The sequence below is a fragment of the Somniosus microcephalus genome, chromosome 15 (genome assembly GCF_052327205.1).
Source record: "Somniosus microcephalus isolate GS21.2 chromosome 15, FLI_Smic_1.0, whole genome shotgun sequence".
Classification (NCBI taxonomy): Eukaryota; Metazoa; Chordata; class Chondrichthyes; order Squaliformes; family Somniosidae; genus Somniosus; species Somniosus microcephalus.
This window is the reverse complement of record NC_141001.1, coordinates 4811445-4836740: the sequence shown is the minus strand read 5'-3', so window position 1 is coordinate 4836740 and position 25296 is coordinate 4811445. Positions and strand designations below refer to the sequence as shown.

The 25296-nt window shown below is 53.2% G+C and overlaps 1 protein-coding gene across 5 annotated transcripts in view; it reads right to left on the bottom strand.

Moving 5' to 3' along the window:
* Positions 1–25296, bottom strand: part of madd (MAP-kinase activating death domain) — a 268175-nt gene that overhangs the window by 137445 nt on the left and 105434 nt on the right. For all 5 annotated transcript variants that reach the window (XR_015080939.1, XR_015080942.1, XR_015080941.1 and 2 more), the window contains 2 exons: positions 12849–13005; positions 5455–5558 (listed from right to left, as the gene is read on the bottom strand). Coding sequence is in view for 1 of the 5 variants with exons in the window: in XM_086007468.1 (XP_085863594.1) it covers positions 5455–5558; positions 12849–13005 (261 nt within the window). In the remaining 4 variants the exon portion in view is untranslated. The remainder of the gene's footprint in view (positions 1–5454; positions 5559–12848; positions 13006–25296) is intronic.

Here is a 25296-nt window from a genome sequence, read left to right as displayed (position 1 = left end):
CCCTCGACCCCACCTTCTCCCCACGTCCCTCGACCCCACCTTCTCCCCACGTCCCTCGACCCCACCTTCTCCCCCACATCCCTCGACCCCACCTTCTCCCCACGTCCCTCGACCCCTTCTCCCCACGTCCCTCGACCCCACCTTCTCCCCACGTCCCTCGACCCCACCTTCTCCCCACATCGCTCGACCCCACCTTCTCCCCCACAACCCTCGACCCCACCTTCTCCCCCACGTCCCTCGACCCCACCTTCTCCCCACATCCCTCGACCCCACCTTCTCCCCCACAACCCTCGACCCCACCTTCTCCCCCACGTCCCTCGACCCCACCTCCCCACATCCCTCGACCCCACCTTCTCCCCACATCCCTCGACCCCACCTTCTCCCCACATCCCTCGACCCCACCTTCTCCCCACGTCCCTCGACCCCACCTTCTCCCCCACAACCCTCGACCCCACCTTCTCCCCCACATCCCTCGACCCCACCTTCTCCCCACATCCCTCGACCCCACCTTCTCACATCCCTCGACCCCACCTTCTCCCCCACATCCCTCGACCCCACCTTCTCCCCACATCCCTCGACCCCACCTTCTCCCCACGTCCCTCGACCCCACCTTCTCTCCACGTCCCTCGACCCCACCTTCTCCCCCACATCCCTCGACCCCACCTTCTCCCCACATCCCTCGACCCCACCTTCTCCCCACATCCCTCGACCCCACCTTCTCCCCACGTCCCTCGACCCCACCTTCTCGTCACATCCCTCGACCCCACCTTCTCCCCACATCCCTCGACCCCACCTTCTCCCCACGTCCCTCGACCCCACCTTCTCCCCACGTCCCTCGACCCCACCTTCTCCCCACATCCCTCGACCCCACCTTCTCCCCACATCCCTCGACCCCACCTTCTCCCCACGTCCCTCGACCCCACCTTCTCCCCACGTCCCTCGACCCCACCTTCTCCCCACGTCCCTCGACCCCACCTTCTCCCCACATCCCTCGACCCCACCTTCTCCCCCACAACCCTCGACCCCACCTTCTCCCCCACGTCCCTCGACCCCACCTCCCCACATCCCTCGACCCCACCTTCTCCCCACATCCCTCGACCCCACCTTCTCCCCACATCCCTCGACCCCACCTTCTCCCCACGTCCCTCGACCCCACCTTCTCGTCACATCCCTCGACCCCACCTTCTCCCCACATCCCTCGACCCCACCTTCTCCTCACATCCCTCGACCCCACCTTCGCCCCACGTCCCTCGACCCCACCTTCTCCCCACATCCCTCGACCCCACCTTCTCCTCACATCCCTCGACCCCACCTTCGCCCCACGTCCCTCGACCCCACCTTCTCCCCCACGTCCCTCGACCCCACCTTCTCCCCACGTCCCTCGACCCCACCTTCTCCCCACGTCCCTCGACCCCACCTTCTCCCCACATCCCTCGACCCCACCTTCTCCCCACGTCCCTCGACCCCTTCTCTCCACGTCACTCGACCCCACCTTCTCCCCACGTCCCTCGACCCCACCTTCTCCCCCACATCCCTCGACCCCACCTTCTCCTCACATCCCTCGACCCCACCTTCGCCCCACGTCCCTCGACCCCACCTTCTCCCCACGTCCCTCGACCCCTTCTCTCCACGTCCCTCGACCCCACCTTCTCCCCACGTCCCTCGACCCCTTCTCTCCACGTCCCTCGACCCCACCTTCTCCCCCACATCCCTCGACCCCACCTTCTCGTCACATCCCTCGACCCCACCTTCTCCCCACATCCCTCGACCCCACCTTCTCCTCACATCCCTCGACCCCACCTTCGCCCCACGTCCCTCGACCCCACCTTCTCCCCCACGTCCCTCGACCCCACCTTCTCCCCCACGTCCCTCGACCCCACCTTCTCCCCCACGTCCCTCGACCCCACCTTCTCCCCACGTCCCTCGACCCCTTCTCTCCACGTCCCTCGACCCCACCTTCTCTCCACATCCCTCGACCCCACCTTCTCCCCCACATCCCTCGACCCCACCTTCTCGTCACATCCCTCGACCCCACCTTCTCCCCACATCCCTCGACTCCACCTTCTCCCCACATCCCTCGACCCCACCTTCTCCCCACATCCCTCGACCCCACCTTCTCCCCACGTCCCTCGACCCCTTCTCTCCACGTCCCTCGACCCCACCTTCTCCCCCACGTCCCTCGACCCCACCTTCTCCCCACATCCCTCGACCCCACCTTCTCCCCACGTCCCTCGACCCCACCTTCTCCCCACGTCCCTCGACCCCACCTTCTCCCCACGTCCCTCGACCCCACCTTCTCCCCACGTCCCTCGACCCCACCTTCTCCCCACGTCCCTCGACCCCACCTTCTCCCCACGTCCCTCGACCCCTTCTCCCCACGTCCCTCGACCCCACCTTCTCCCCACGTCCCTCGACCCCACCTTCTCCCCACGTCCCTCGACCCCACCTTCTCCCCACATCCCTCGACCCCACCTTCTCCCCCACATCCCTCGACCCCACCTTCTCCCCCACATCCCTCGACCCCACCTTCTCCCCACGTCCCTCGACCCCACCTTCTCCCCCACATCCCTCGACCCCACCTTCTCCCCCACATCCCTCGACCCCACCTTCTCCCCACGTCCCTCGACCCCTTCTCCCCACGTCCCTCGACCCCACGTCCCTCGACCCCACCTTCTCCCCACATCCCTCGACCCCACCTTCTCCTCACGTCCCTCGACCCCACCTTCTCCCCACATCCCTCGACCCCACCTTCTCCCCAATCCCTCGACCCCACCTTCTCCCCACGTCCCTCGACCCCACCTTCTCCCCCACATCCCTCGACCCCACCTTCTCCCCCACATCCCTCGACCCCACCTACTCCCCACATCCCTCGACCCCACCTTCTCCCCAATCCCTCGACCCCACCTTCTCCCCACGTCCCTCGACCCCACCTTCTCCCCCACATCCCTCGACCCCACCTTCTCCCCACATCCCTCGACCCCACCTTCTCCCCAATCCCTCGACCCCACCTTCTCCCCACGTCCCTCGACCCCACCTTCTCCCCCACATCCCTCGACCCCACCTTCTCCCCCACATCCCTCGACCCCACCTTCTCCTCACGTCCCTCGACCCCACCTTCGCCCCACGTCCCTCGACCCCACCTTCTCCTCACATCCCTCGACCCCACCTTCTCCTCACATCCCTCGACCCCACCTTCTCCCCACATCCCTCGACCCCACCTTCTCCCCAATCCCTCGACCCCACCTTCTCCCCACATCCCTCGACCCCACCTTCTCCCCACATCCCTCGACCCCACCTTCTCCCCACATCCCTCGACCTCACCTTCTCCCCACATCCCTCGACCCCACCTTCTCCCCCACATCCCTCGACCCCACCTTCTCCCCACATCCCTCGACCCCACCTTCTCCCCCACGTCCCTCGACCCCACCTTCTCCCCACGTCCCTCGACCCCACCTTCTCCCCACGTCCCTCGACCCCACCTTCTCCCCACATCCCTCGACCCCACCTTCTCCCCACATCCCTCGACCCCACCTTCTCCCCACGTCCCTCGACCCCACCTTCGCCCCACGTCCCTCGACCCCACCTTCTCCCCACGTCCCTCGACCCCACCTTCTCCCCACGTCCCTCGACCCCACCTTCTCCCCACGTCCCTCGACCCCACCTTCTCCCCACGTCCCTCGACCCCACCTTCTCCCCACATCCCTCGACCCCACCTTCTCCCCACATCCCTCGACCCCACCTTCTCCCCAATCCCTCAACCTCACCTTCTCCCCACATCCCTCGACCCCACCTTCTCCCCACATCCCTCGACCCCACCTTCTCCCCACGTCCCTCGACCCCAACTTCTCCCCACATCCCTCGACCCCACCTTCTCCCCATGTCCCTCGACCCCTTCTCCCCACGTCCCTCGACCCCACCTTCTCCCCACATCCCTCGACCCCACCTTCTCCCCAATCCCTCAACCCCACCTTCTCCCCACGTCCCTCGACCCCACCTTCTCCCCACGTCCCTCGACCCCACCTTCTCCCCACTTCCCTCGACCCCACCTTCTCCCCACGTCCCTCGACCCCACCTTCTCCCCACGTCCCTCGACCCCACCTTCTCCCCACGTCCCTCGACCCCACCTTCTCCCCACGTCCCTCGACCCCACCTTCTCCCCAATCCCTCGACCCCACCTTCTCCCCACATCCCTCGACCCCACCTTCTCCCCACATCCCTCGACCCCACCTTCTCCCCAATCCCTCAACCTCACCTTCTCCCCACATCCCTCGACCCCACCTTCTCCCCACATCCCTCGACCCCACCTTCTCCCCACGTCCCTCGACCCCAACTTCTCCCCACATCCCTCGACCCCACCTTCTCCCCACGTCCCTCGACCCCTTCTCCCCACGTCCCTCGACCCCACCTTCTCCCCACGTCCCTCGACCCCACCTTCTCCCCACATCCCTCGACCCCACCTTCTCCCCAATCCCTCAACCCCACCTTCTCCCCACGTCCCTCGACCCCACCTTCTCCCCACGTCCCTCGACCCCACCTTCTCCCCACTTCCCTCGACCCCACCTTCTCCCCACGTCCCTCGACCCCTTCTCCCCACGTCCCTCGACCCCACCTTCTCCCCCACATCCCTCGACCCCACCTTCTCCCCCACATCCCTCGACCCCACCTTCTCCCCCACATCCCTCAACCCCACCTTCTCCCCCACATCCCTCGACCCCACCTTCTCGTCACATCCCTCGACCCCACCTTCTCCCTCACATCCCTCGACCCCACCTTCTCCCCCACATCCCTCGACCCCACCTTCTCCCCCACATCCCTCGACCCCCTTCTCCCCACGTCCCTCGACCCCACCTTCTCCCCACGTCCCTCGACCCCACCTTCTTCCCACGTCCCTCGACCCCACCTTCTCCCCCAGTCCCTCGACCCCACCTTCTCCCCCACATCCCTCGACCCCACCTTCTCCCCCACATCCCTCGACCCCACCTTCTCCTCACATCCCTCGTTCCCACCTTCTCAAACACCTCCTCTCTCCAGAACACATCTACTTGTCTTTTGACCCCATTTACTATGGCCACTGCCATGGCCTTCCAGGTTAGGGAATCCCATTAACTTAATTTCCCTTTGGGTGAGCAAGTTTCTCCTGACTTCCCTTCCTCATTTCTAACACACGAGCCCATTACCACAGTGAATAATTGACCTGAATAAGTTTCATCAAATCCCTTTGCAGTCTATAAATCTCCAATTCCATAACTGTGCTATTTCCTCCTTTACCCATGGCAGGCTGGCAATGTGCGCTGGAATTGGCGTGAAACGCGCAGCACACACAGCAGCGCAGACGTGGTGGAGAGCACCTGATGTGTGGCAGTATCGCTGCTCCTATGCAGCAGGCTGCAGGCGCTCACTTGCCCTTGGGGTGCTGAGTGCACGGGTATTAATGTTGTCACGTTGGGTACTCACTGGGCGTGTCCCCTTTGATGTCGCACTTCATCATCTCACTCACAAAGTCGCCCAGGGAGGAGTAGGAGGAGCTGGAGTCGTCGTACTCTACGCTGTCACTACCACTGTAATAGAGACGAGAGTTAGCAGCAACACACACAGGAGGTGAACATCACCAGCAGCACAGCCGACAGGGGAGCGCAAGTCAAGGAAACCTGTTAACAACAAAACCAGTTGGACACACTCAGCACGTCAAGCAGCAGCTGTGGAGAGACGGAACTCAGCCAATGTTTCCGATCATAGACTCTTCTTAAGGGCTGGATGATACCATGGACAAACAGCATTTCAAAAGGAACAGAACAAGGGGGGAAAGGAATAGGAAAAAAACAAGGCCACATGCTGGAAAAGATAGAGAAAGATCTGTAAAGTGCTTGGGTGGGCAACAGGAGATGATGACTAAACGGCAGAAGTGACTTTAGCTCATCCAAAACTCTGCTGCCCGTATCCTAACTTGCACCAAGTCCCGTTCACCCATCACCGTGGCCTTGCTGACTGACATTGACTCCTGGTCCGGCAGCACCTCGATTTTAAAGTTCTCATGCCTCCATGGCCTTGCCCTTCCCTATCTCTGTAACCTCCTCCAGCCCTACAACCCTCTGCGATCTCTGCGCTCCTCCAGTTCTGGCCTCTTGCGCATCCCCGATTTTCATTGCTCCACAATTGGTGGCCATGCCTTTAGCTGCCGAGGCCCCGAGCTCTGAAATTTCCTCCCTAAATGTCGCTGCCTCTCTCTCCTCCTTTAAGATGCTCCTTAAAACCTACCTCTTTGACCAAGCTGTCCTTCTGTGGCTCGGTGTCAAATGTTGTCCGATAACACTCCTGTGAAGCGCCTTGGGACTTTTTACTATGTTATAGGTGCTATATAGATGCAAGTTGTTGTTGTTAGGAGACTAGAGGCGGAAAAATGAAAGAAACAGAAGAAATCAAAGATATATAGGAGACACTAAGGCCGCGATTTTATTTCAGGAGGCGGTTTGGAGTCGGGTTGCATGGTAGGCGGGGTCCGGACCCACTGCCAGCTGCATCCGATCCCCAGTTCAGATTTGAGTTTAATTGGCCCCTTAAGTTGAGTGGTATGTGCTGGCCGGTCCAATGACTGGGACCAGGTCTGTTAGTCACTTCTGATGATGTCATTAGTGCGGTTGTTTTTAAGGGCCCCATGCAGGCTCAGCCTTAAATTTATTGATTCTGCTGGAGTCTGGGAAAGCCACAATGACTTAATCGAAAGCTAAGGCAGGACCATACTTTACCGAGGGCTCCCTCCAAGCTCCTGTGGAGGGAGTTAGAGGGTACAGGGAGATTCTGTTCCCTCCCGAAGGCTGGAGGAAGCCTCCTCAGCAAACCAAGGCAGTCTAACTGCGCATTGCTGAGGAGGTCAGCGCAAGGTCCGTTTGTTCACGCACCTGGGTCCAGTGCAAGAAACGCTTTAATGATCTTCTGCGATCAGCAAAAGTGAGTATCCCATCACTTACCTTCAATCTGCTTCCCTTCTCTTCTCATCACCAGCACTCTGCTTTGTAAGCCTGCTTCTTCACATCCCACCTTACCCTTACTCCCTTACCTATCCATCTCTCTCTCTGTATTGAATCACTTCACCATCCTGCCTATGCACCCCTCAGACTCGCACTCACTATTATGCATTGACAACAACTAACAACGCACAGGGAGCTAGCTCCCTCTTGGCACCTCACTCCATTTGGTCTCCCTCTAAGCATCTATGTTAGGGATTCTTCATGCTCACTCCATCACTGTGGTTGAAACTCCGCTTGTGTCCCACCTTGCAGGAAAAGATAGCCCACAATAGAAGAGGGAGCGAACACAGACAGGAGGATCACACCAACCCTTGCAACATTGACAAGTGCTGAGCAGGCTGCGCACAAAATCGTCGGAGGTGGCGAGGATCTGGAAGTGGGCGATGGATAGACGGGGACACTAGACGAATCTGGTGACAGAACAGAGCTTCATCCCTCTCATTTAGATTTAATGATTGACTGCAATGGCATATGATGTTCATAGAGATTCGCTTTGTATCATCTGCACAAAAGGATGTGTCTGTTACATCAAAATCAGGTGTCTGACTCGTGCCTTTACACTCCCACAGGACCATCGAACGCCCCCCTCTCCCACAGGACCATCGAACGCCCCCCTCTCCCACAGGACCATCGAACGCCCCCCTCTCCCACAGGACCATCGAACGCCCCCCTCTCCCACAGGACCATCGAACGCCCCCCTCTCCCACAGGACCATTGAGCGCCCCCCTCTCCCACAGGACCATCGAACGCCCCCCTCTCCCACAGGACCATCGAACGCCCCCCTCTCCCACAGGACCATCGAACGCCCCCCTCTCCCACAGGACCATCGAACGCCCCCCTCTCCCACAGGACCATCGAACGCCCCCCTCTCCCACAGGACCATCGAACGCCCCCCTCTCCCACAGGACCATCGAACGCCCCCCTCTCCCACAGGACCATCGAACGCCCCCCTCTCCCACAAGACCATCGAACGCCCCCCTCTCCCACAGGACCATCGAACGCCCCCCTCTCCCACAGGACCATCGAACGCCCCCCTCTCCCACAGGACCATCGAACGCCCCCCTCTCCCACAGGACCATCGAACGCCCCCCTCTCCCACAGGACCATCGAACGCCCCCCTCTCCCACAGGACCCTCGAACGCCCCCCTCTCCCACAGGACCATCGAACGCCCCCCTCTCCCACAGGACCCTCGAACGCCCCCCTCTCCCACAGGACCCTCGAGCGCCCCCCTCTCCCACAGGACCATCGAACGCCCCCCTCTCCCACAGGACCCTCGAACGCCCCCCTCTCCCACAGGACCATCGAACGCCCCCCTCTCCCACAGGACCATCGAACGCCCCCCTCTCCCACAGGACCCTCGAACGCCCCCCTCTCCCACAGGACCATCGAACGCCCCCCTCTCCCACAAGACCATCGAACGCCCCCCTCTCCCACAGGACCATCGAACGCCCCCCTCTCCCACAGGACCATCGAACGCCCCCCTCCCCATGTCCAGGAGGAACAGCCAGACGGCTCCTCAGAGGAACCTGCAACCTCTGAGGGAGCAGCTTCACCAGGACTCAGTGCACCCAGCACCAGTGCAGCAACGCAAACCTCGGCGGGGCCCTCACGACTTAGAGTAGTGTTGCCACCTGGTGTATCACAGCTCACAAGTGAGCATCAGCAGATGGTGGAGACAGCGACAGCACTGGAGAGTCCTCGTCGGAGGGCGCAGGACTCTCCTAGCTCTGCTCAGCTGCATGTAGACGCTGTTCCTCTGGGGCCATCCATCCAGAAAGAGCGTGGTTTGGGAACTCCAGGAACAAGTGCAGGAGTCTCTGGATGGGTTTGCCTCCAGGATAAGTGCGAGTGTGCAGAGAATGGAGGAGTCTACCTCTAACATCAACACTGCCTTGGTGGAGACAATGACACATGAACGTACCTTCATGGATAGAATGGCATCCTCCATGGATAGGATGGCAACCACCATGGAGGACGCAAGTCGCCAGAGTAACGAAAACATGGTGACTGTTCAAAATAGATTGTCATCTCTGGAGGAGCGACGGGCAGCTGTTGAGCAGAGAGACCAGAGCTTCATGGACGTCCTTGTTATGAGGACTGCCAGTGCAGGTACAGGTCCTCATGGCCCCCCTGATGTGCAGCAAGGTGCTCTCCAGCCACTTGCTAGCACTGAAGTGTGACTGACCCATGAGAGGGATGTTGGTGGCAGCCAACAAAGAAGTGTGGGCTCCTGTCCAAGCACCCACATGACCATGCCACTGTGGAGCCCTCGCTCAGAGACCTAACTGAGATGACCATTTCAGCCCCTGCACAGCCACAGGAAGAGCAGACTGTTGCAGAGCCCTCCCAGGCTTCCAAACCCAGAGGATGCCCGCCAAAGGCATCTAAGCAGGCGCAGCATCCAAAGTGAGCAAGGTGCCTCGACATCTGCTGAAGCCACAGGGGAAGCACCATGTAGAAGCACGCGCAAGAGGAAGATAAAGCACATATAGTCACAAGGGGACTCAGTTGGGTGGTTTGTCATGATTTTTCTGTTTCTACTTAAGAGTTTGCATTGTTATCCTTCTGTCAATGTAGTAAACAATAGTGATGCCAAACAGTTGAATGTGTGCCGTGTGTTCTGGGAAATGGCAAATGTGCATTGAGGGCTCAGGGTGACTTGCCTTTGGAATGATGATGGTGAAAGTGATCGGAAATAACCGGTTATAGCAGAGATGATATATGACGTTGGAGGAAAGTCGCCTACAATCAGAGAGCCATATGGTAGCCACCTATGATTGAATAGTAAACTTATGCGAATGTGGCATGGAAGAGTGCAGCCCTTGCTTGACGGGCAGCAGTGAACTGGAAGGATGCTGCATTGGTCACAACAGGGCCCGGAAGGCGCAGCTCCTCCCTCCTCCTCCTCCTCGTCGTCCTCCGCTTCCGAGGAAGCTCTGTGCTGAGCCATGCGGCTGCTGCTCCTCCGATTCCGACGACCAGGATGAGAGGAAATAAATGGATCCCTTAGCTGGTAGATATCCCAGTCAAGGAATGGAGGTTGTGAGCGCTCAGACGAAGTGCCAGAGGGTGTTCCAAGGAGCTGACGCAGCAGGTGGATGTCAGACTCAACACTCAAGATTAGTTCCGCACCAAAATGTCTGCCAAACCTCAAGCCACTAAGATGTGGCATGTGAAAGAATGAGACATTGCAGGACCGCTTTAAAGCTGCTCGAGCAGCTGTCAACTATTGAGGTCCGAGGTGAACACGCCTCCATTCACCAGGCCTCTGATGAAAGCGGGCAGCATCTTGAAAAATCATGAAAATGTGATCAGCCCTTTAAAATAGGATTAACCAGGCAGTTAACGACCTGTTAACTGCTTTAACAACCTGTCCCGCCGTTTGGTGTCGGGTCAGTTCTGGAGTCGCTGACCTGACACTTCCGAAAGTTGCGTAAAAGCGGCATGGAGGCAGGTTTGCAGCCCGCCCACAATTTCTCCGACAGACCCACCTCCAAATCCACCCCAAGGGAATAAAACTTGCGGCCTAAGAGTGTGTGAATAGATAAAGAAGGTCAGATAGAAAGGGGAGTATGAAAAATCAGCTTGAGTGGTCCAGGAACCTGGTGGAGGAAAAAAGCCGGTTGACTAGATGGATTCCTGGGATGACAGGGTTGTCCTATGAGAGATTGAGTAGATTAGGTCTATATTCTCTCAAGTTTAGAAGAATGAGAAGTGATCTAATTGAAACAGATAAAATTCTTACAGGGCTTGACAGGGTAGATGCCGAGAGGTTGCTTCCTCTGGCTGGTGAGTCTAGAACGAGGGGTCACAGCCTCAGGATAAGGGGTCACCCATTTAGGACTGAGATATGGAGAAATTTCTTCACTCAGACGGTTGTGAATCTGTAAACATAGAAGATAGGAGCAGGAGTAGGAGTAGGCCATTCGGCCCCTTGAGCCTGCTCCGCCATTCAATGCGATCATGGCTGATCATCCAAATTCAGTACCCGGTCCCTGCTTTCCCCCCATACCCCTTGATACCTTTAGCCTTAAGAAATATATCCAACTCCTTCTTGAATATATTTAATGAATTGGCCTCTACTGCCTTCTGTGGTAGAGAATTCCACAGGTTCACCACTCTCTGGGTGACGAAATTCCTCCTCATTTCTGTCCTAAATGGCCTACCCCTTATCCTTAGACTGTGACCCCTGGTTCTGGACTCCCCGACCATCGGGAACATCCTTCCTGCATCTAGTCTGTCCAGTCCTGTCAGAATTTTGTAACTTTCAATGAGATCCCCTCTCATTCTTCTAAACTCCAGCGAGTATAAGCCCAATCGACCCAATCTCTCCTCATACGTCATTCCTGCCATCCCATGTATGAGCCTGGTGAATCTTCGTTGAACTCCTTCCATGGCAAGAACATCCTTCCTCAGATAAGACGACCAAAACTGCACACAATACTCAAGATGTGGTCTCACCAAGGCCCTGTACAACTGCAGCAAGTTCCTGTACTCAAACCCTCTCACTACGAAGGCCAACATACCATTTGCCTTCTTAACCGTCTGCTGCACCTGCATGCTTGTCTTCAGTGACTGGTGCACAAGGACACCCAGGTCTCGTTGCACTTCCCCTTCTCCCAATCTATCGCCATTCAGATAATAATCTGCCTTCCTGTTTTTGCCACCAAAGTGGATAACCTCGCATTTATCCACGTTATATTGCATCTGCCATGCTTCTGCCCAATCACCCAACCTATCCAAATCATCCTGGACTTTCTCGGCATCCTCCTCACAGCACACATGCCCACCCAGCTTTGTGTCGTCTGCAAACTTGGAGATATTACATCTAGTTCCCTTGTCTAGATCATTAATATATATTGTGAATAGCTGGGGTCCAAGGACCGATCCCTGCGGTACCCCACTAGTCACTGCCTGCCACTCGGAAAAAGACCCGTTTATTCCAACTCTTTGCTTTCTGTCTGCCAACCAGTTCTCTATCCAAGTCAATACCTTGCCCCCAATCCCATGTGCCTTAACTTTACACGCTAATCTCTTATGCGGGGCCTTATCGAAAGCCTTCTGAAAGTCCAAATACACCACATCCACTGGTTCTCCTTTATCTATTTTACCAGTTACATCCTCAAAAAATTCCAGTAGATTAATCAAGCACGATTTACCTTTTGTAAATCCATGTTGACTTTGTCCGATCCTGTCACTGTTTTCCAAGTGCTCTGCTATTACATCTTTTATAATGGACTCTAGCATTTTCCCCACTACCGATGTCAGGCTTACCGGTCTGTAATTCCCCGTTTTCTCTCTACCACCTTTTTTGAATAGTGGGGTAACATTGGCTACCCTCCAATCCATGGGAACTGTTCCAGATTCCATCGAATGTTGGAAGATGATCAGCAATGCATCTACTATTTCTAGGGCCACTTCCTTAAAATTCCCTATCTCAGAGGGCTGTGGAAGCTCAGTCGACGAGTATATTCAGGACTGAGATTCATAGATTTTTGGGCACTATTGGAATTGGGCGGGAAAGTGGAGTTGAAGAAGTTCAGCCATGATCTTATTGAAAGGCAGAGCAGGCTGGAGGGGGCGTATTGGGGGGTGGGGGGGGGGGAACCGCACCCCAAGTACCAAGGTTTGACTAAATGAAGACCGTTTCATCACAGGTGCTGCCTGACCTGCTGACTGTCCAGATTTTTGTTTTTCAAATTTCTAGGTTGCTTTTTGTGTCAACTGAATCCTTGGACAAGTTACCAGTCCAATCTGCTCCCTGGGGCTTCGCATGCAGTCAGTGGGGGGGTGGTTACATTCCCGCTCAGATCCACACTAACCTGTCGTCTGTCGGTTCGGAGCCATCGTCTTTCTCGATGGGAATGTTGAGGGCCTCGGCAAGCTGAGAGTTACTGTCATAGACACGGTAATAAATGGGCTGAAGCTGATGGGCGTACCACTTGGGCTTGTCTCCAATCAAAGCTGGGTCAAACACACCTGGTTAGAGAGAAGCAACACCAGATCTATTATAGTCTGCACAGAAAACCAGGATCACAACAGACTCTCCCTTCAGTAGCTGGAGTTAGGGCCACAAATTCCATTCCCTAGCCACCGACTCCATCCCTCTCCCTAGCATTTGTCTGAGGCTGAACCAGACTGTTCGCAACCTTGGTGTCATATTTGACCCTGAAGTAAGCTTCCGACCATATATCAGCGGCATAACTAAGACCACCTATTTCCACCTCTGTAACATTGCCCGTCTCCGCACCGCCAATGCTCATCTGCTGCTGAAACCCGCATCCATGCCTTTGTTACCTATAGACTTGACTATTTCAATGCTGGCCTCCCACATTCTACCCTATGTAAACTTGAGGTCATCCAAAACTCGGCTGCCCATGTCCTAACTCGCACCAAGTCCCATTTGCCCATCACCCCTCTGCTCGCTGACCTACATTGGCTCCCAGTTAAGCAACGCCTTGATTTCAAAATTCTCATCCTTGTTTACAAATCCCTCCGTGGCCTCGGCCCTTCCTAACTCTGTAACCTCCTTCATAGAAACATAGAAGATAGGAGCAGGAGTAGGTCATTCGGCCCCTCGAGCCTGCTCCGCCATTCAATGAGATCATGGCTGATCATCCAAATTCAGTACCCTGTCTCTGCCTTCTCCCCATATCCCTTGATCCCTTTAACCTTAAGAAATATATCCAACTCCTTCTTGAATATATTTAATGAATTGGCCTCTACTGCCTTCTTTGGTAGAGAATTCCACAGGTTCATCACTCTCTGGGTGGTCTTCAGCCCCACAACCCCGAGATATCTGCGCTCCTCAAATTCTGCCCTCTTGAGCACCCCTGATTATAATCGCTCAACCATCGCCGGCCGTGCCTTCAGCTGCCAAGGCTCTAAGCTCTGGAACTCCTCCTCTAAACCTCTCCGCCTCTCTACCTCCCTCTTTCATCCTTTACGACGCTCCTTAAAACCTTCCTCTTTGACCGAGCTTTTGGTCATCTGTCCTAATTTCTTGTGGTTCGGTATCAATTTTTTGTCTTATGACACTCCTGTGAAGCGCCTTGGGACATAGAAACATAGAAAATAGGAGCAGGAGTCGGCCATTCAAGCCTGCTCCGCCATTCAATATGATCATGGCTGATCCTCTATCTCAATACCAAATTCCCGCTCTCTCCCCATACCCCTTGATGCCTTTTGTGTCTACAAATCTATCTCCTTCTTAAATATATTCAGTGTCTTGGCCTCCACAGCCTTCTGTGGTAGAGAATTCCACAGGTTCACCACCCTCCGAGTGAAGAAATATCTCATCTCAGTCCTAAATGTCCTACCCCGTATCCTGAGACTGTGACCCCTCGTTGTAGAACAACCCACCAAGGGGAAACATCCTCCCTGCAACCAGTCTGTCTAGCCCTGTCAGAATTTTATACGTTTCAATGAGATCCCCTCTCATTCTTCTGAACTCTAGTGAATACAGGCCTAGTCGACCCAATCTCTCCTCATACGACAGCCCTGCCATCCCAGGAATCAGTCTGGTGAACCTTCGCTGCACTCCCTCTATGGCAAGTATATCCTTTCTTAGGTAAGGAGACCAAAACTGCACACAGTACTCCAGGTGTGGTCTCACCAAGGCCCTGTATAACTGTAGTAAGACATCCTTGCTCCTGTACTCAAATCCTCTTGTAATGAAGGCCAACATATCATTTGCCTTCCTAACTGCTTGCTGCACCTGCATGTTTGCTTTCAGTGACTGGTGTACAAGGACACTCAGGTCCCTCTGTACATCAACATTTCCCAATCTATCACCATTTAAATAATACTCTGCCTTTCTGTTTTTCCTACCGAAGTGGATAACTTCACATTTATCCACGTTATACTGCATCTGCCATGTATTTGCCCACTCACTCAACTTGTCTAAATCACCTTGAAGCCTCTTTGCATCCTCCTCACACGTCACAATCCCACCTAGTTTTGTGTCGTCAGCAAACTTGGAAATATTACATTTGGTTCCCTCATCCAAATCATTGATATATATTGTGAATAGCTGGGGCCCAAGCACTGATCCCTGCGGTACCCCACTAGTCACCGCCTGTCACCCCGAAAAAGACCCATTTATTCCTACTCTCTGTTTCTTGTCTGTTAACCAATTTTCAATCCATGCCACAATCCCATGTGCTTTAATTTTGCACACTAACCTCTTATATGGGACTTTATCAAAGACCTTCTGAAAATCCATATACACCACATCCACTGGTTCTTCCTTATCTATTCTACCAGTTATATCCTCAAAAAACTCCAGTAAGTTTGTCAAACACGATTTCCCCTTTCATAAAGCGGACCTGTGTGTGGAGCGAGGAGCGCGGCGAGGTATAAAAGCGGCGGCAGTGAGCGAGGCCCGACCAGAGCGGACCTGTGTGTGGAGCGAGGAACGCGGCGAGGTATAAAAGCGGCGGCAGTGAGCGAGGCCCGACCAGAGCGGACCCGTGTGTGGAGCGAGGAGCAGGGCGAGGTATAAAAGCGGCGGCAGTGAGCGAGGCCCGACCAGAGCGGACCTGTGTGTGGAACAGCAAGCGCGGCGAGGTATAAAAGCGGCGGCAGTGAGCGAGGCCCGACCAGAGCGGACCTGTGTGTGGAGCGAGGAGCGCGGCGAGGTATAAAAGCGGCGGCAGTGAGCGAGGCCCGACCAGAGCGGACCTGTGTGTGGAGCGAGGAGCGCTGTGAGGTATAAAAGCGGCGGCAGTGAGCGCGGCCCGACCAGAGCGGACCCGTGTGTGGAGCGAGGAGCGCGGCAAGGTATACAAGCGGCGGCAGTGAGCGAGGCCCGACCAGAGCGGACCTGTGTGTGGAACGAGGAGCACGGCGAGGTATAAAAGCAGCGGCAGTGAGCGAGGCCCGACCAGAGCGGACCTGTGTGTGGAGCGAGGAGAGGTATAAAAGCGGCGGCAGTGAGCGTGGCCCGACCAGAGCGGACCTGTGTGTGGAGCGAGGAGAGGTATAAAAGCGGCGGCAGTGAGCGTGGCCCGACCAGAGCGGACCTGTGTGTGGAGCGAGGAGCGCGGCGAGGTATAAAAGCGGCGGCAGTGAGCGAGGCCCGACCAGAGTGGACCTGTGTGTGGAGCGAGGAGCGCGGCGAGGTATAAAAGCGGCGGCAGTGAACGAGGCCCGACCAGAGCGGACCTGTGTGTGGAACAGCGAGCGCGGCGAGGTATAAAAGCGGCGGCAGTGAGCGAGGCCCGACCAGAGCGGACCTGTGTGTGGAGCGAGGAGCGCGGCGAGGTATAAAAGCGGCGGCAGTGAGCGAGGCCCGACCAGAGCGGACCTGTGTGTGGAGCGAGGAGCGCGGTGAGGTATAAAAGCGGCGGCAGTGAGCGCGGCCCGACCAGAGCGGACCTGTGTGTGGAGCGAGGAGCGCGGCGAGGTATACAAGCGGCGGCAGTGAGCGAGGCCCGACCAGAGCGGACCTGTGTGTGGAACGAGGAGCACGGCGAGGTATAAAAGCGGCGGCAGTGAGCGAGGCCCGACCAGAGCGGACCTGTGTGTGGAGCGAGGAGCACGGCGAGGTATAAAAGCGGCGGCAGTGAGCGCGGCCCGACCAGAGCGGACCTGTGTGTGGAGCGAGGAGCACGGCGAGGTATAAAAGCGGCGGCAGTGAGCGAGGCCCGACCAGAGCGGACCTGTGTGGAGCGAGGAGCGCGGCGAGGTATAAAAGCGGCGGCAGTGAGCGAGGCCCGACCAGAGCGGACCTGTGTGTGGAGCGAGAAGCACGGCGAGGTATAAAAGCGGCGGCAGTGAGCGAGGCCCGACCAGAGCAGACCTGTGTGTGGAGCGAGGAGCACGGCGACGTATAAAAGCGGCGGCAGTGAGCGCGGCCCGACCAGAGCGGACCTGTGTGTGGAGCGAGAAGCGCGGCGAGGTATAAAAGCGGCGGCACTGAGCGAGGAACAGCGAGCGTGGCGGGTTTAAAAGCGGCGGCAGTGAGCAAGGCCCGACCAGAGCGGACCTGTGTGTAGAACAGCGAGCGCGACGGGTTTAAAAGCGGCGGCAGTGAGCGAGGCCCGACCAGAGCGGACCTGTGTGTGGAACAGCGAGCACGGCGAGGTATAAAAGCGGCGGCAGTTAGCGAGGCCCGACCAGAGCGGACCTGTGTGTGGAACAGTGAGCGCGACGGGTTTAAAAGTGGCGGCAGTGAGCGAGGCCCGACCAGAGTGGACCTGTGTGTGGAACAGCGAGCGCGACGGGTTTGAAAGCGGCGGCAGTGAGCGAGGCCCAACCAGAACAGACCTGTGTGTAGAACAGCGAGCACGGCGGGTTTAAAAGTGGCGGCAGTGAGCGAGGCCCGACCAGAGCGGACCTGTGTGTAGAACAGCGAGCGCGGCGGGTTTAAAAGCGGCGGCAGTGAGCGAGGCTTACCAACTCAGCAGCGGGAGAGAGGGGTAAAAAGTAATCAAAGTGTGAAGTCACCAGGAAGCAGGTAAGTGATTGGTTGGTGAGTATTTCTCTCTTTTTTTTAAACTTTAACTCTGTGGTTTATAGTTACTAAGGTCTCTCTGGTATAGCGGGGACTGTTGGTAAACCATTTAACTGTAGTGTAATTAGTGGGATTGATTGATTTAATTTAAATTCAATTAATTAAAGGGTAAGTCATGGCAGGACAGCCCGGCCACATGGTATGCTCCTCCTGCGATATGTGGGAACTCGGGGACACTTCCTGTGTCCCTGACAACTACATGTGCAGGAAGTGCATCCAGCTGCAGCTACTGACAGACCGCATTGCAGCGCTGGAGCTGCGATTGGATGCGCACTGGAGCGTTCGCGATGCTCGGGACGTCGTGAATAGCACGTTTACGGAGTTGGACACACCGCAGGTAGAGGTTGGACAGGAAGAAAGGGAATGGGTGACCAACAGGCAGCGTACTAGGCGCAGGCAGGTAGTGCAGGGGTCCCCTGTGGACATCCCCCTCTCAAACAGATACACCACTCTCAAACAGATACACCACTGAGTGCTGTTGGGGGGGATGGCTTATCAGAGGAAAGCAGCAGCAGCCAACTTCCTGGCACCAGGGGTGGCTCTGCTGCACAGGACGGGAGGAAAAAGAGCAGGAGAGCTATAGTAATAGGGGATTCTATTGTAAGGGGAATCGATAGGCGTTTCTGCGGCCGCAAACGAGACTGCAGGATGGTGTGTTGCCTCCCTGGTGCAAGGGTCAAGGATGTCTCACAGAGGCTGCAGAGCATCGTGGAAGGGGAGGGTGAACAGCCAGTTGTCGTGGTGCATATAGGCACCAACGTTATAGGTAAAAAGCGGGATGAGGTCCTAAAAGCGGAATATAGGGAGTTAGGAGGTAAATTAAAAAATAGGACGTCAAAGGTAGTAATCTCAGGATTGCTACCAGTGCCACGTGCTAGTCAGAGTAGAAATAGAAGGATATTTCAGATGAATACATGGCTAGATGAATGGTGCCAGGGGGAGGGATTCAAGTTCCTGGGACATTGGAACCGGTTCTGGGGGAGGTGGGACCTGTTCAAACCGGACGGTTTGCACCTGGGCAGGGCTGGAACCGATGTCCTAGGGGGAGTGTTTGCTAGTGCTCTGGGGGAGGGTTTAAACTAAAATGGCAGGGGGTTGGGAACCTGAGCAGGGAGACAGAGGAAAGGGAAACAAGGAAAAGAGCAAAAGATAGGAAGGAGAAAAACAAAAGTGGCAGTCAGAGAAATCAACGGTTTAAATCAAACGTGGCCACAGTAAATAATAATACTAATAGGTCCAAGAGCGTTAAAAAAACAAGCCTGAAGGCTTTGTGTCTTAATGCGAGGAGCATTCGTAATAAGGTGGATGAATTGGCTGTGCAAATAGAGGTACACAAATATGATTTGGTTGGGATTACGGAAACGTGGCTCAAGGAAGGCCAAGGCTGGGAACTCAACATCCAGGGGTATTCGATATTCAGGAAAGATAGGCAAAAAGGAAAGGGAGGTGGGGTAGCATTGCTGGTTAAAGAAGGGATTAACACAATTGTAAGGAAGGATATTAGCTCTGATGATGTGGAATCTGTGTGGGTAGAATTGAGAAGTACCAAGGGGCAGAAAATGTTAGTGGGAGTGGTATATAAACCTCCAAACAGTAAGGCGGAGGTTGGGGATGGCATTAAAAGGGAAATTAAAGAAGCGTGCAATAAGGGCACAGCAGTCATCATGGGTGACTTTAATCTACATATAGATTGGGCTAACCAAATTAGTAACAATACTGTGGAGGAGGAATTCCTGGAGTGTTTACAGGATGGTTTCCTGGACCAATATGTCGAGGAACCAACCAGAGATCAGGCCATCTTAGACTGGGTATTATGTAACGAGAAAGGATTAATTAGCAATCTTGTTGTACGAGGCCCCTTGGGTCGGAGCGATCATAATATGATCGAATTCTTCATTAAGATGGAGAATGAAGTAGTTGATTCAGAGACTAGGGTCCTAAATTTAAATAAAGGAAACTACGATGGTCTGAGGAGCGAGTTGGGTAGGATTGATTGGGGAATGTCACTCAAAGGGTTGACGGTGGATAGGCAATGGCAAACATTCAAAGACCGAATGGATGAACTACAGAATTTGTTGATCCCAGTTTGGCATAAAAATAAAACAAAAAAGGTGACTCAACCGTGGCTAACAAGGGAAATTAGGGATAGCATAAGATCCAAGGAGAGGACATATAAATTGGCCAGAAAAAGCAATAATCCTGAGGATTGGGAGCAGCTTAGGATTCAACAAAGGAGGACAAAGGGATTAATTAAGAAAGGGAAAATAGAATATGAGAGTAAGCTAGCAGGGAACATAAAAACTGACTGTAAAAGCTTTTATAGATATGTGAAGAGAAAAAGATTAGTGAAGTCAAGCGTAGGTCCCTTGCAGTCAGAATCGGGGGAATTTATAATGGGGAACAAAGAAATGGCAGACCAACTAAATACATATTTTGGTTCTGTCTTCACAAAGGAGGACACAAATAACCTCCCAGAGATGCTGGGGAACATAGGGTCTGATGAAAGGGTGGAACTGAAAGAAATCAGTATTTGTAGGGGAATGGTGTTAGGAAAATTGATGGGACTGAAGGCCGATAAATCCCCAGGGCCTGATAATCTACATCCTAGGGTACTTAAGGAAGTGGCCCTAGAAATAGTAGATGCATTGCTGGTCATCTTCCAGAACTCGATAGACTCTGGAACAGTACCCATGGATTGGAGAGTAGCTAATGTTACCCCACTATTCAAAAAAGGTGGTAGAGAAAAAGCAGGGAATTATAGACTGGTAAGCCTGACATCGGTAGTGGGGAAAATGCTAGCGTCCATTATAAAAGATGTATTAGCAGAGCACTTGGAAAGCAGTAACGGGATCGGACAAAGTCAACATGGATTTACAAAAGGTAAATCGTGCTTGACTAACCTACTGGAATTTTTTGAGGATGTAACTGGTAAAATAGATAAGGGAGAACCAGTGGATGTGGTATATTTGGACTTTTAGAAGGCTTTTGATAAGGTCCTGCATAAGAGATTAGCGTGCAAAATTAAGGCACATGGGATTGGGTGCAAGGTATTGACTTGGATAGAGAACTGGTTGGCGGATAGAAAGCAAAGAGTTGGAATAAACGGTTCGTTTTCCGAGTGGCAGACAGTGACTAGTGGGGTACCGCAAGGATCGGTCCTAGGACCCCAGCTGTTCACAATATATATTAATGATCTGGACGAGGGAATTGGATGTAATATCTCCAAATTTGCAGACGACACAAAGCTGGGTGGGAGGGTATGCTGTGAGGAGGATGTCGTGAAACTCCAGTACGATTTGGACAGGTTGGGTGATTGGGCAGAAACATGGCAAATGCACTATAATGTGGATAAATGTGAGGTTATCCACTTTGGTGGCAAAAACAGAAAGGCAGATTATTATTTGAACGGCAATAGATTGGGAGAAGGGGAAGTGCAAAGAGACCTGGGTGTTCTTGTGCACCAATCGCTGAAGGTAAGCAGGCGGTTAAGAAGGCAAATGGTATGTTGGCCTTCGTAGCGAGAGGGTTCGAGTACAGGAACAAGGATGTCTTGCTGCAGTTGTACAGGGCCTTGGTGAGACCGCACCTTGAGTATTGTGTGTAGTTTTGGTCACCTTATCTGAGGAAGGACATTCTTGCCATGGAGGGAGTGCAGCAAAGATTCACCGGGATGATACCTGGGATGGCAGGAATGACGTATGAGGAGAGATTGTGTTGATTGGGCTTATACTCACTGGAGTTTAGAAGATTGAGAGGGGATCTCATCGAAACGTATAAAATTCTGTCAGGCCTGGACAGACTAGATGCAGGAAGGATGTTTCCGATGGCCGGGGAGTCCAGAACCAGGGGTCACAGTCTAAGGATAAGGGGTAAGCCATTTAGGACTGAGATGAGGAGGAATTTCTTCACCCAGAGAGTGGTGAATCTGAGGAATTCTGTACCACAGAAGGCAGTAGAAGCCAATTCATTAAATATATTTCTTAAGGCTAAAGGGATCAAGGGGTATGGAGAGAAGGCAGGGACAGGGTACAGAATTTGGATGATCAACCATGATCTCATTGAATGGCGGAGCAGGCTCGAGGGGCCGAATGGCTTACTCCTGCTCCTATCTTCTATGTTTCTATGATCAGGGTAGTGCGTTTGATCCTGTGTATATGGACATTCAAAAGGTGTTTGATAAAGTACCACATAACAGACTGGTCAGCAAAATTAAAGCCCATGGGATTAAAGGGCCAGTGGCAGCATGGATATGAAATTGGCTAAGGGACAGAGAGCAGGGAGTCGTGGTGAACGGTTGTTTTTCAGACTGGAGGGAAGTATACAATGGTGTTCCCCAGGGGTCAGTATTAGGACCACTGCTCTTTTGATATATATTAATGACCTGGAATGGGTATACAGGGTATAATTTCAAAGTTTGCAGAGGACGTGAAACTTTGAAATGTAGTAAACAATGAGGATAGTAACAGACTTCAGGAGGACATAGACAGACTGGTGAAATGGGCGGACACGTCAGATGAAATTTAACCGAGAAGTGTGAAGTGATTTATTTTGGTAGGAAGGCAATATGAACTAAATGGTACAATATTAAAGGTGGTGCAGGAACAGAGAGCCCTGGGGGTGTATGTACACAAATCTTTGAAGGTGGCAGGACAAGTTAAGAAGGCTGTTAAAAAAGCATACGGGATCCTTGACTTTATTAATAGAGGCATAGAGTACAAAAGCAAGGAAGCTATGATAAACCTTTATAAAACACTGGTTAGGCCTCAGGTGGAGTATTGTGTTCAATTCTGGGCACCAGACTTTAGGATGTTAAGGCCTCAGAGAGGGTGCAGAGGAGATTTACTAGGACAGTACACCAGGGATGAAAGACTTCAGTTGCGTGGAGAGACTGGAGAAGTTGGGATTGTTCTCCTTAGAGCAGAGAAGGTTAAGGGGAGATTTGATAGAGGTGTTCAAAATCATGAAGGATTTTGATAGAGTAAATAAGGAGAACTCAAGTGGCAGACAGGTTGGTAACCAGAGGACACCGATTTCAGGTCATCGGCCAAAGAACCGGAGGCGACATGAGAACAGAAGTGAGGCAGCGAGCTGTGATCGGGAATACACTGCTGAATGAATACTTGAAGGGGAAAAAACTGCAGGGCTATGGGCAAAGAGCAAGGGAGTGGGACTACAGGAAATGTTGGTTTATCCAGAGGTTAAAAGTCCGGAAAGCTCTATCTACCGGCAAAATTCAGGAGCCGGTTCCTATAAGTTTTCTTTACTTCTCGTTGCTTTTTTTTTCCCCAGTCAGCCTCTGCAAGGTCTGTAGCTAAGCAACAGCTTCAGCTAGAGATGCTTTTAAGCTGCAGCCGACTGTTTTGAAGCAACAGGGTTTGTTGATTCACACGCAGCTGAAAATCTCCGGATGTTTCAACATGTCCGGCGGTTTTGATCTAACGGCAACAGCTCGGTCCCGTCGGTGCCGGATATCGCAAAGTTTCCTGTAATTGGATAGTTCTTTCAAAGAGCCGGCACAGGCACAATGGGCCAAATGGCCTCCTTCTGATTTGTATCATTCTATGATTCCATGAAAGGTGAAGAGCACTGGGCAGGAGTGTAATTTTTGGAAAGGAGCACCATTTGTCATAGAGTTCTACAGCACAGAAACAGTCAGTCATTCAGCCCAACTAGACTATGCTGATGTTTATGCTCCACGTCAGCCTCCTCCCACCCTACTTCATCTAACCCTATCAGCATGTCCTTCTATTCCTTTCTCCCTCATGTTTATTTAGCTTCCTCTTAAATGTATCGATACTATTCGCCTCAGCCACTCCCTGTGGGAGCGAGTTTCACATTCTCACCACTCTCTGGGGAAAGAAGTTTCTCCTGAATTCCCTCTTGGATTTATTGGTGATTGTATTATATTTCTGACCTCTAGTTACATAAGAACATAAGAAATAGCAGGAGTAGGCCACACGGCCCCTCGAGCCTGCTCTGCCATTCAATAAGATCTTGGCTGATCATCGACCTCAACTCCACTTTCCCGCCCGATCTCCATATCCCTCGATTCCCCAAGAGCCCAAAAATCTATCGATCTCGGCCTTGAATATACTCAAAGACTCAGCCTCCACAGCCCTCTGGGCAGAAAAACCCTGAGTGAAGGAAACATCTTCTCTATGTCTGCCCTATCAATCCCCTTCATAATTTTAAAGACCTCTATTAGGTCACCCCTCAGCCTGTTCAATCTTTCCTGATACGTATGACCTCTCAGTTCTGAGATCATCCTTGTAAATCTTTTTTGTACCTTCTCCAGTGCCTCGATATCCTATTTGTAATATGGAGACCTGAACTGTGTCGTCTAACCAAGGTTCTATATAAGTTGAACATAACTTCTCTCCCTCTAGAAATGTACCCCCGTGCTTGGTTTGCTTTTTTTTTTTATGGCCTTATTAACCTGTGTCGTTACTTTTAATGATCTGTGTATCCGTACCCTGGATCCCTGTGCTCCTCTACCCCATTTAGACTCTTATTATCCAAGCAGTATGTGGCCTCCTTATTCTTCCTACCAAAATACACCTCCTCACACTTATCTATATTGAAATGTATTTGCCAATTACACACCCATACTGCAAGTTTATTAATACCTTCTTGTATTTTGTAGCAGTCCTTCTCAGTATTAACAACACCTCCAATTTGGAGTCGTCCGCAACATTTTGAAATTGTACTTCCAATTCCCAAGTCCAAATCATTTATGTAAATGGTGAACAGTATCAATCCTTGTGGAACACCACTTCCAACATTTTGCCAATCTGAGTAGCTACCCTTAACCCCGACTCTATTTTGTGGCCAGCTTGCTATCCAAGTGGCATAGAGGTACAGAGCTGAAGGCAATTTTATTTTTGTGAATTGAAGGAAATACATTTAAACTGAGGAGCATTAAAAGTACCTGTAAGCTGAAACCTGTTTGGAGGGGGGTGCTTGGCCTTTGGAGAGAGCAGAGTTCGGTATTAGCCTCAGAGTTGAGGGTTGGGCTACGCTGCCACTAATGGAGAACACACATATTGCAGGCACTACCTGTCTGAGTTACAGCTAGCAACCTCCTCACGCAAACCCCACCCCCCACAAACAACCTCATCACGCCTTCCCCCAGGGGAAGCTCTGCTTTAAGACATCCATTAGAGATCCCAAAGTAATCTGGGAGGCCAAGTACACAAATCATTTAAAACTAGTAGACAGGAACAAAACATGAACAAAAAGCTATTTATCGCAAGTGGGCTAGAATATAAAGGGGATGAAGTGATGCTTCAGTTGTACAGAGCCTTGGTCAGACTCCACCTGGAGCGCTGTGTTTAGTTCTGGGCACCGCACCTCAAGGAGGATATATCGGCCTTGGAGAGGGTGCAGCGCAGATTCACCAGAATGATACCGGGGCTTAGAAGGACAGGTTGCATAAACCTAGCTTGTAGTCCTTCGAGTATAGAAGATTGAGAGGTGATCTGATTGAGGTGTTTAAAATGATAAAAGAATTCAATAGGGGAGATAGAGAAACTACTTCTTCTGGTGGGGAATCCAGAACAAGTGGCTTAATCTTAAAATTAGAGCTAGGCGGTTTAAAAGGGAAATCAGGAAGCACTTTTTCACACAAAGGGTCATGGAAATTTGGGACTCTCTCTCCCAAAAGGCTGTGGATGTTGGAGCTCAATTGGAGCTTCAAGACTGAGATTGATGGCCTTTTGTTGTATATATGTATCAAGGGATATGGAGAAAAGGTA